The sequence below is a fragment of the Poecilia formosa genome, unplaced genomic scaffold (genome assembly GCF_000485575.1).
Source record: "Poecilia formosa unplaced genomic scaffold, Poecilia_formosa-5.1.2 Scaffold39, whole genome shotgun sequence".
In the NCBI taxonomy this organism is placed as follows: Eukaryota; Metazoa; Chordata; class Actinopteri; order Cyprinodontiformes; family Poeciliidae; genus Poecilia; species Poecilia formosa.
In genome coordinates this window covers 1,485,734-1,497,891 of record NW_006799978.1, presented here as the reverse complement: position 1 = coordinate 1,497,891, position 12,158 = coordinate 1,485,734, and the positions used below count along the sequence as shown (strand labels likewise).

Here is a 12,158-nt window from a genome sequence, read left to right as displayed (position 1 = left end):
ACATGTATCAGATGATAAGTAAACCCCACAGAGGAAAATGTAAACATTAAATATTTGCAAAGTTTAAATATGCTTTTTTATTCTCTTCATAGAGGTAAACTTAACTGAAGAGGCTCCTTAAAATGTTTTTCAGGGATGATGCTAAATAAGCAGATTATTATCGCAATTTATTTGTTTTTCCATTGCATAAATATTTCTTTGTTTGAACATTTTAAGAAATATAATTCAGTTTTCAGAAGTCAAACTTTCTCCTAGAAATAATAGCATTTTCCAACACACATCTGGGAATAAGAGTAACAGAACATGACAGACACTCTGATCTGTAAAATGTAGAAATGCAGTATTAAACTGTTTTTCCAAACATAGTTGCGTGATTTACATGAGCATAAAGTGTAAATCTGTTGGTTTACTTTCAGTGAGATATTTTAGCTGAGTCTAGATTTCAATGTTTGGGTCAACCACAGCATACAATCAGAGCAAACCTTCCAGTTATCCAGGCAGACATTACCGTACATCAAAAATAAGTTGAGGAACATTCAATTGAATTGGAAAATTTTGCCTTTTGGATTGAGTTTTATTTGATAAAAAGGCAATTAACTAAAATGAATGTAGCTGTAATACATTATTAGTCATGGATGCCAACAGACCAAAGTCAACTCATAGCAGCCTGTCTGTGTTGACTGTAACATTGTGATGAACAGTTTCAGTATCTGAATGCTGCATTAAAGGACTTTAGCTCCTTTCAGAACAAAGTAACTTCTTCTTGCTGTTAAACTCACTGCATCAATACAAATACATTTCCTGCTTGTTAAAATGAACTGCTTTGTTTATTCAGCCATTCAACTTCATCTTGTTTCCTCTACATCACGTCTCATTTACAATGCGTTGCATTTAATGCTCAACGTCGGCAAGAAAGATTTTAAATTTAGGTTGGGACATTTTCTCATTTCAGTAGTTTATAATCTGAGCATATATACTCTCCACACAAATGTTATTTCAAGTTGCAAACCTTTTGTTAAACTCATAAAATACTCTAAAATCTAAATTCAGGAAGGACTTGGTGGTTAAGTTTCATTTATCTCTCTGTCAGTTAGAAAATGACAGCCATTAACAGCAGGGACACTTTTAAAAAGTAAACAAAGAATTGATTTGCACCTCAATGCTTACAGCTTTGAAGTCATTCTGTTTTGCATAATGTCAGAGACCTTCAAAGCTGTTAATTTTATTTAAAAACAATAATTTAAGTAGAAATACACCCTCTGTTTCAGGATGAATACACCCAGAAGCACGTCAGAGTTCTGACCTTGTTCTTCTTGCAGCTATTGTTGAATAGTAATGAGCAGCTCTGCTGCCAGGTGAAACCACCAGTGACTAAATGTTTCTTTTAAATAAAACACCACATGTTTTTATCTACCTTTTATTATTGAGTAAAATGACAAGCGGGATTTCTTTTTAAATAACAATCACATGAAGGAACATACAACACATGGATATATGAAGCTGAAAGCGTTGATCAAAATGTGCCAAGGAACAGGAAGAAGATGACAGTTGAATGTTTCGATTCTGTAAAAGGACTGTGCTGAGTATTTGGTTGTAAAATGAACGATGTGTGCACACATGAAAAACTAATGGATTCACAGTCGGCATCTATGTACAGAACAGAGTTCATTATCAGCATTACCTTCTCGTCTCCAGGAGAGAAAAAACGTGACGGGAAGAAAGAAATTAAAACTAAAATATATGTGAGGAAGTTTGAACAGGAAAGACAGAAAAGCTCTATATAATAAATACACATTTAAATTTAAACTGAGTTTAAGTTACATTTGCCCATTGTGTTACAGAGTCAGTGTGAGAGGGTGAAAATGCATAGAAATATGTCCAGCAGGAGACAGTTTTTCCGTGTCTTACAAGCTACACATCTACTGCAGAAGCATCTGAAAATGTTGCTTCTAACGTTCAAGGCTTGTCCTCAAATACCAACTACACAAAACCACAACTACACCATCCTCCAGAGTGCTTTTTTCATTGGTTCACAATTAAAACATCCACTGAAAACATGCTGCAAAGCAGAGCAGACAAAGCATGTTTACCACACTGAACTGTACATTAACATCTTTCTTTTGGTCCAAGGAAATTGAAGTCATCACATTTTTAAGCAATCACTATATTGACTCTGTGCTGGGAGACATTGTTAAATAACTGTGTATAAACTTGGTTTGATTTTTAGCATCACCAATGACTTTCATTTTTACACTTTGGAAAATAAAGGGGAAAAAAATACAATAGTGGTCAAAACCCTCCAAAGCTGGTTTATAATTTTGGATCAAAGGTTATGGAGTGTGCAGCCATAATGAAGGACTCCGTCTCCTCTTCAAACAAGATGGGATCACAGCAAGGGCTTGTTTTAATTAGACAGTCAGCTGCGATAGACGGACATACAGATGAGAGCGGCAGATTCGTGAAGACCCACACGCACCATGAATGAAGAGGTCAAAGAATGAGCTGGAGTTTGCAGCCACTCTGGGAATAATTATGCTTATTCCTTAGATGGAGGGTATTTTCCTTAAAGGCACAAGGAAAAAGTTGGGGATGGGTGAACTTCAACTGCAAGAGTTGATCTGGACAGATATAGAGTGTACAGTTTACCAGTGTTTCTGCCAATTCATTTGTTTTTTTCTCAGGGGATTATCTACAGCATTCTCACATACTTAATAAACGCAATATTGCATACATTTACAAATTCGTCACGACTTTTCCTGAAAAATGTTAGTAGTTACTACCAATCATTTCTGACAGAGGCAAATGTCCAGGTAGAGATAAATTAATTACTTAAAAACAGTCTAATCAGTTATGCCCTCATTGGTCTTATAGTTTAAATGGCAGCCATCATACAGTGGACTAACAAATCAATTTAGTTTCTAATTCTGCGTTTAATTTTACTCTTACAAAATTAAACAATCAGCAACAAAATTCAGTGCAACTGTACCTTTGAAGGAAAACAAAACCCAGTGAGTCTTGACGTCTTGACCTAAGAATCCCCGACCCATACAACCACGTTGCCTTTGAGAACGTCGGTGATCTCACAGTTGAGCTTGTTGAGCCGTCCGTCCAGAATGAAGAGGGACTCCCTGGACGGCGTCATGATGTACTGGCCGAAAAGTCCGCTGCTCACCATGACCCTGTTCCTGCTGCTCCACGGCCAATCAAACGACTTGATGGCCTCTTTCAAGCTCTTGATCATCTTGACTTTGCTGGTGCTCAGCTCCACAAACAGCGCGTCGGTTTGACGGCCAGAGCTGCCGAACACGTTGTACTGGTGGATCTCTGTGAATGAGCGCTGGAACGCCAGATCGGACAAGTGCAGGTTGGTGTGGATGTCGAAGGGTTCCTGGATCTTTCCCCGCTCAGAAATGGTCTGGATCCTCATCAGGCCATTGACGTCATCCACTGTGACCAGGTAGAGACCATCTGGAGACATGTAAGGGGTGCCTGTGACGTCACGGTTCTGCCCAATCACGCTGTCTGTAACGCTGTCTAAGATGAGCTGGGGCTGTGTGGCGCCGGTCGAGTCGGGTCTGCAGTTCACAAAATAGTAGCCACCAACATGGGTGTAGGCTACAGATTTAGGGATGCAGTTAAATTCCCATAAACTGATGTTTTTAACATAAGACGTTGTCTCCAGGTTGATCTTGTAGATGACGGGCTCATTTTGATGAAAGATGAGACCAAATCTAGAGAAATTTGGAGAGACAAAAATAAATTCAATCAAAACTTGTTGCAAATGCTCAAATATGTAGTGACCAGATAAAATGTTCCAAGTTGAACAATTATTGTGTTGGGACGATGGTGGTAGGAGTTCGCCTGCAATTAGCAAGTTGCTGGTTCAATAATCCTGGACCCACCTGAGCCAACAGAGGCACTTAATCAACTGAAGTCAGTTGATTTCTGTACCTACGGAAGTTGCAGATTCCTCCATCCTCCATTTAAAGTTGGGAAACTTTAAAATGATCAAATACTTTCTGATGCAAAGCCTGTTAGTACAGTTTTCATATCTTGCTTCTTTCTATTGGCAGCTTTTTAACTCAGTCGATTTCTGCCCCAAACTCAGAAATGAGCTTTGTATAACCTTCCTCAAGGCTGGAATCACCTCTGTACCTTTTCCTGACACTCTTTCAATCCATTCAACTTTCCATTTATATGTTTGGATACACTACTCTAAACAGCCAGCATTTTTAGCAATAACTTTTTATAATAATAATAAAATTAAGCATGTCACATAATGAAAATATGTAACAATTTTTCCTTTTTGACTGAAATTACTAAAATAGTTACCTACATGTAAGCTAATCCATTGGAGTTGTATATTTAATTAATTTATTTGTTGATTGATAGTAATATACTACATATGTTTTGTGAGGCCTTTAAGGCCTCACAAAAAAAAAAAAATAAATAAAATAATTTAAAAATGTTGTACTAATTCAGTTTTGAAGATTAAAATTGATGAGTTTAATGCTAAATTATTCCTGGATTGATCAACTGTAGGATCTTCAAACAAATATTTAGGCTTGTGCTCAATTTTTGCAATTGACTTTCTAAGTTTGAATGGAAATGGAAATATTAAAAATGACCAAGGTTCAGCGAAAATGCTGTTTATTAGGAAAAAAGAAAGCCTTAATGGCACATCACACTAAAGCAGATGATCATGGGGATATGCAAGGAGCTGCCAGGCTCCAATTAAATGAGAACATCAGCTGATCGATGCCGACAGCCACTTCAGTCTCGTCATCATTCATCATTTTTTATGCCATTTGAGCACCCAGCTGTCACTGCATGTGAACAGAAAATATCTGCTTGAAAGCCACCATGTGAATCAGTCACTGTAATGGGATTCATTGATCCAACAATTGTTTTTCTATGAAATAAAATTAAGCCAAACATTTGTTTGAAAATTGGGGTATAAAGACATAAAAGGTATCAACACCCATCCTGCCAGAGACTGCAGAGGAAAACAAGCCTGGTTTCCTAAATTTGGTATATTTACATTTCATGAAACACTGATAAATATAAGTCACCCTAAAATAAAAGATTAATAATCCAAAAGCAGAACTTGATTACTGCCATTAATGCAACTCAGTTAAAATAGTGAATTACATTTTAATGAATTCAAAATGTCTTCATTAAAAGACGCCCAGGAACACTTTTAGAGAAAGCGGATGGCGAAACTGCAGATTCACACATTCATTTCAAATATTTAAATTATTTAAGCATTCCAATAAGAAATAATAAAAACAGCATTTAGTTGATTTTATGCAAGCATAGCAATTGCTGTACGGATTAGGATTTATTTTAATTTGGGATTTGAACATCATACATTTTTATATGGAAAATCCACATCTATTAAGTAAAACTACTTGGAGGGCAAATGGGGTTAACCTTAAGCAGATTAACAAGATAAAACAAGAATTCAAATCATATTAATTAAATAATGCAATGTGTTTGTACACTGAAAAATAATTCTGGGATTTGGTAGCTTAATTAAAAAAATAGAATTTAAAGAACCTCATGACAACTCGGCCTTTGAAAAAGTACAAAAGAAGGCATGTTGAACAAAAACCTTATTGTTCAATATGTATTAAATTATTCATTATTTATCTCCATGCTGTTTGTCCAGCTGATGTTGGTAATTTTCATCAGCTTATAATTCAAGATTTCCCATCTCTAAAAAAAAATAATAATAAGTGTTTTCCATTGAAGTCTCATTTATTTTTGTTCCTGTGACTTTTTTTTCTTTTCTCAAAACCGTTTCTAACAACTTGGCTCTGTATGTAATGTTTGTTTTACAGTTCAGTTACAGACCCTGAGAGCATAACAGCAGCTCCCGCAGAGTAAAACATATTTGTAAAAGTTCCTCTACAGTGCAAGTCTAAAATCATATCTTTAAACACTGATTTCCCAAAAAAACGTCACTGAAGGTGCTTTCTGACTGTACGTCTGTTCTTTAACGAATAATGATCACTGAGGGAATCTGGTCATAAAACAGTCAATGAAAGCTATAGATTATATGTTGGTGCTTTATACAGCACTGATGTTACTAAACTGATAAATCAATAAGGCCTTCCTTTGAATGAAATAAATTATGGTTTAATATGTAAACAAAATCCTCAGACAAAAAGCAGCAGTTATTTAAGCTTTCTATCCAACAGAAGTACTTCGATCTCAGCTTTGCAGATAGTAAAATTATTTTTAATGCACTGAAATACATTCATTTCTTTGTTTTCCTATAATTCCTAATTTGGATATTTGGGTAAAGTTTCATAGCAAACATTTAAACATTTATTTAAAATGCACAGACACAAAAAAAACTATTTTGTGCCATTACCTTTATGAATGGAATAGAACAGAATAAAAAGAAAAACTAAATGAAGAGCAGGTGAGATTTCTTCTCAGCACATGTGCTGGTAAGCATCAAAATTCATTGACTGAAAGGTCAAACTGTTTGTAAAAAAGTTGATTTCTCTGATATTTTCATGTGAAAAGCAACATAAAAACATTCCATGGAGATGTGGTCATATTTACTTGTAATCTGTCCTGCAGGTCTCAGAGGATCTAATTACAGCTGTGGCACAAACCACATAGCAGACCGCTTATTCCTTCTCACTAGGTGACCATTAACACCTTGAAGTCCTGCAGACCACCTGCTTGCTCATAATATCTTAATTGAGTATCGAAGCTGCTTGGTGCCGTTTGGACAAATATGGAATTGTATGAAATACACAGTAAAGATTAGATGTATGAATATATCTATATATCTAATTGCTGAAGCAAAATATATGAAAATATATTAATATTTATTCATTCAGTCACAGTCTTCAGTGTATTTTGTTGGGATTGCATGTAAAAAACATACAAAGTAGCCCATCACTGCTGAGTGGGATGACCTTTGAAATTTTCTATAAATAAAATTCTGAGAAGCACAGCTTGTATAAAACCGGGTTCAACTAACAGTTTTGAGCTAATTAGTAAATGTTGAAAGTAAATTTTTGTGCAAAGACAACTCAGTCAAGGTCTGAGAGGCTTATTACAGAACATTAGTGAAAAACATAAAAACCAAGAAACAGCAGATGTGTCAGGGAAGAAGTGGAGGAGAACTGAACCTAAAAGCAGATCTAAATGATAAAACCTGTTCAAAACTGAACATCTCACAGACCTCTGATAACCTCTTTATTTGAAAACAGAAGACAAACCAGCTGTAAACCCGCCTACATGGAACAGACAAAACATACTGTGAGGAAACCTGGCTGGGTTGGAGGCTGAATGCACATTTCAGAGTTTTACTAATTCATTTTTAAAAACCATCACTTTTATTCCTCTTCAACCTTAAGCACTGCTTTCATTGGTCTGTCATGACCCCAATAAATGCATCTATATTTGTGGCTGCAATGTGACAAAATGAGGAAACATTTAAGGAGTTCAAGGGGTGTGAGAACGTATGCAAACTGCTGTAAAAGGTGAACTCTAGTGACTAATTCAGTGACTTTTGTTTACTATGTTTTATTTTAGAACATCAGAATAAAACACGTTAAAAAATCCTCTTCACCATTTAGTGTTTGTGGAAATACTCAAAAACCATTCAACCTTTTCCTACGACTTCAACATTCTGCTGTACTTACAGCTGGTCTCCAGCAGAGCATTGCTCTAGTGTTCAAAGAGAGTTGTTGTTTCTTGCTGCACGCACCTGACGTGGTTAACGATGAGGCTGGAGGCGGGGATGAAGAAGTCTTCCACCCTGTCGAAGTGCCTACCGACCGGCTGGGTGTGAACTGTGTGGTGGGAGACTTTTCCACTGGCCTGATTGATCACCTGAACACCAGCACAGGAGGAGGAAGGTGTTTAACATGACCTTGATGAACAAACTCAGAGCTGCCAGTCCCTCTTCGTTTGAGCCCTCATCTTGAATACATCTCAACCGGAGGAAATGTTTGTAAAGCTGACATGTTGTTTTTCATTTTCCTGATAAAACTCATCAGCTCCGCCTCTTAACGCCGTGTTATCGGAGCTCCACAGTGGAAGACACTGATGTGTGCTGTTGCCCTCGGTGTCTAAATTATACTTCAGCATGCATGAAGTCATGCAGGCATCTATTTGTGTGTGGGCTGAGTTTAATATGATTGTGGCACAAAGCACAAAACAAATTGTCACGGATCGACCTGCGCATTATGAATTTCTGGGCCTGCAATGACAAGAAAGATTTTCCAGTAAAGCCAATAATGTCTCTACCTGACTTCAAATGACTCCTGGAGCAAACAGATAAAAACTCTGTCCCACATGTTATCAGGCTTCATTCATTTTCTTTCATACCAACATGTACTGCAGCATTGATATAGCTTGACATCCACTGGCTCTTGCCATTTGACTTGAATCAATAGAGATGAGTTTGTGAATATAAAGCTGATTAGTTAAAAATAAATCTGTAGACAAAATAAATTTGAAATTATAATGAGGTCATTTTTCTTAAAAGCCGAAGGGCTGCTTCAGAAAAAGATGCGTCACTTTCTAAATACTTTACCACTGGAATGGAAATGACTATTAATTAGGTAAGCATGAAACAAATCAATTGAAAATCCCTCAGAGGCTGAGTGATTAATGTACACTTGTCATATTGGGAAAAATGAGAACGGGCCTCTGTGGAAGAATTCACATTTAAGAGTATTAGTTTCCAATTCTTCAATGGGGACTGCTATCCAAATAGAACCTGTAAACCTTTTCTGAATAACAATGTTTATAAGCCAAAATATCAGATTTTGCATTCAGAAATACCTAAGACCCTAAAAAATATGAAGCATTAAAAGGACTAAAACATAAAAAGCCTTTCCAATGATTTTCAAAGAGAATAAGTGATGTGCATTTTTATTCACGCTCTAAAAACATAATACTTAATTCCATGTACAGCTTACGAGTCTATCTTTGTTTTAGAATTAAGACAGAGATATAACTTTGGATTTAGTAGATGAAAAACCCAGATCAGCACAGCTCATGCTGTCATGGGAACAGATAGTCTAAGCAGCGAGTAAACGGCCAGGAAACTGAGGCAAACCTACTTGTTTAAGATCATTGGGTGCATCAGGTAAGAAATGGTTTCTTTGATAGGATTTACTGTCTGCCCAGCAGCAGGTACAAGTTACACTTCTCCTGTAACTTTTATTCAAGTCACATGTTCTTTTCCATCTCTCTAGTGTTGACTGCAGCTGCCATCTTTTTGCATATCAGTATTTTAAATTTCCTTCCATCCATTCACTCCCATTTCATGTGTTTTGACTCGTAGGAAAACTGGCCTCTTCATAGAATGCTTTTAAAGCTCTGGATAAGGTGCCAGTTTGCAAGCTGCTAAACTCAGATAACCTTTCTCCTGATATTCTCCTACTGATCTAATAAAACACCATATAAATCTTAATTTATGAACTAAAACTCCAGCTTGCTTTCACTACTTTAATCTTGGGTGAACATTGTAATGTCCTTCAATGGCTGAGTTTGGCGTTTCAAGTGTAACATCACTTTTCTGCAACTTTCAACTGCACTCTCAGCCGGTTGTATTCCTTTTTTCCACCCTGACACTTTTCCTTTGACAGATTTCTGAATTTCAAACATGGAAAGGAATGCATTCATCATGAGCTCAAAGCCTGAACAGAGTTGAAAAGGAAATATATGATGAATTATGACATATGCCTTTTTAAGATGTTTTTCATTGGCTCCTACTTACTGTCCAAGTGAGATAATTTAGCCTGCATTTGTGTCACAAGTTTGAGTGAAAAGGGATGCATGGTAGTGTTGCCTTGGATTTGATTTTTTTTATTTATTTATTTATTTATTTATTTATTTTTTTACATTTTTCCAACACTTCTTAAATTAAAAAGATTCTATGTTTCACTATCTACCTTGGAATTTTTTTCTACACAAATTGCTACAGATGAATGAATAAAAAAGATGCACAACTTGATGGCTGACTTACCTGGAGAGTGGGGAAGTTCTTCTCCACGTCTCCCCAGCTCAGCACCCACACCTGGTCATGAGATTTGTCGTAGTGGAGCTTCACTGGGTAAGGGTCGGTGCCTACTGTCTGAAAGAGGACACCAAATCACAGCCATGCTTTAAAGGCAGCAGAACAAAAAAAAACAACTATTTAAAACAATCTTGACATCAATTTTGAAGAAATCTTTTGTGGGAAAGTTAAAAAACAACACCTGCACTCTAATGGTTTGGGGTCAGTCAGAGAAAGTCGTCTCATAACAAAAAACAGGTTATTTTTTTTATGCATGGGCCATATTTAATGCGAAACTGCATTTCAAATCAACCGCTGAAAGACACAATTGCTTTACCACGCTGAGGTAATTGCCTTCAGCCTTTGTTCATTCATGACACATGGCAGCAAAACTCCAAGTCAGAACAATAGATGAGTCACAAATGGCAGCAAAGAACCCCTCATGCATTATGTCCACCTCAGTGCAGACAGGCAGCCTGAGACTCAAAGAGAATACGAAATGGAGCAGCAGTTTCATTCCAGAAGAGACAATGCAAACTAACTCCGACACTCCATGGTGACAGCAGTTTTGTTTCTATAATATCTGTTTTGCTTTGGATTCCTAATATCACTGTTTACTTTGGCATATTATGCACTGCATCATTCAGGAGGTAAACTGCTCCTGAGGGAGTTTTCTCAGATAAGAGCAGAAAAGCTCTGGAATCCCAACTAATCTTGGCGCATGTAGTCATCAGAGAAAACAGGTGTTCGTTCTTTTACTCTCAACTAACAGCTTCTTACAGACTGAGGAAGATTATGAAGATTCTCAGCCAGTATGCTGCGGTAACGTTCTACACAAAGGATCCATCAGAGATGAAGCACAGAAAGCATTGCAGGTACATATGAATGCATGAATTAAGATATTACAAAAACTTAAATAACTTAGCCAGAATAACCAAGTCACTCTCCAAAATAATGCATGTTGTAGGCATTCATTTTCTGAGGGTCCTACTTATGTACAACAAGAAAATCAGAGGATGCAAAAGCTAGTCTCTGCTCAAAACAAGTGACAGGTTCAGGTTGTTAATTAACAACTGCTAACATAATGCAGAGCAGCTAAACCTCCAGGCAGCTAAATAATGAGCTTGTGACAGACTCTGGGACACCAGCCTGCTTACCGGCAGGTCCCTGAGAGCCTTCTGTAAACAGCTACCATGGTGTCAGGAACATCTGTGGGGATCTGGGCCACCCTGGTTTATTGTGACACACCCAAAAACCCACCGACTCCAATGATTTCACTCACTGCTGCTCTCCAGACTGTTTCTGGATGAAGACGTCTAGAAATGGTGCCATTTTCCTTCCAAGCTTCCTAAAAATAACAAATCCTTGGAGGATAAATAGTTTGCCACACTCACTATTAGAGGGACTGCTTCTTGCACTATCTGTGTGAAAAAACCTGGCGGTGTTGTCATGTTACAATAATTGAAGGGCTGTCAGGCGACAATACAAAGAGCCGGCCCTCCGGGGTCACCTGGTCATCACTTCAATGTGAAGGTTAACTGCAGATCTTGACAGTAGCAGTTTGTATGAAATGGGTCAGGTCAAGGATTAGCAGTCAGCAAAAGGTGAGGCAGCTGATCTTAAAGCTGAAAAGTGAAACTGAGGAAAGATGGTGCACTTCAAAGATTTCTGATAAGCAGGAAGACTTTAAAGACAATACAACAACATCTTTTCCTCCTTGTGAATGTTTCTTAAAGTTAAATCCTACTGAACGCTTTACCTTCGCTCAATGAAATGAGGACTAATTTAACTGCTTCATCTCCACTTTGCTTTTATCAGTTGAAATGATAAACTTCACACCCATAATGAGTCGTCAGTATAAATTAAAACTAGAAAGTTTAATTATAGAGCTTTTGCTTGATGAGGACTGACTTGGTTTAAAGCATGTTTGGTTAAAATAGCAAAACATTTTAGTATTGATGCCAAATCAACCTGACCCCAACATTCAAACACAAGGATGGAAATTATTGTTCATTCTGTCAATCTTGTCAGTTGTGAAATGGGAACTTCACGAATCAAATTTTCCTGTGATGCTGGATTGGACTGAGATCCTGGGAATTTGGTGGCCAAGACAAAACTTCAC

General features: G+C 37.1%; 1 protein-coding gene across 3 annotated transcripts in view; it reads right to left on the bottom strand.

Annotated features, from left to right (window-relative positions):
• Nucleotides 1-1,401: 1,401 nt before the first annotated feature.
• Nucleotides 1,402-12,158, bottom strand: part of fstl5 (follistatin-like 5) — a 192,272-nt gene continuing 181,515 nt past the window's right edge. For all 3 annotated transcript variants that reach the window (XM_016670941.1, XM_007551027.2, XM_007551028.2), the window contains 3 exons: nt 10,007-10,114; nt 7,736-7,860; nt 1,402-3,731 (listed from right to left, as the gene is read on the bottom strand). In XM_016670941.1, the coding sequence (XP_016526427.1) occupies nt 3,029-3,731; nt 7,736-7,860; nt 10,007-10,114 (936 nt within the window). In that variant the 3' untranslated portion in view covers nt 1,402-3,028. The remainder of the gene's footprint in view (nt 3,732-7,735; nt 7,861-10,006; nt 10,115-12,158) is intronic.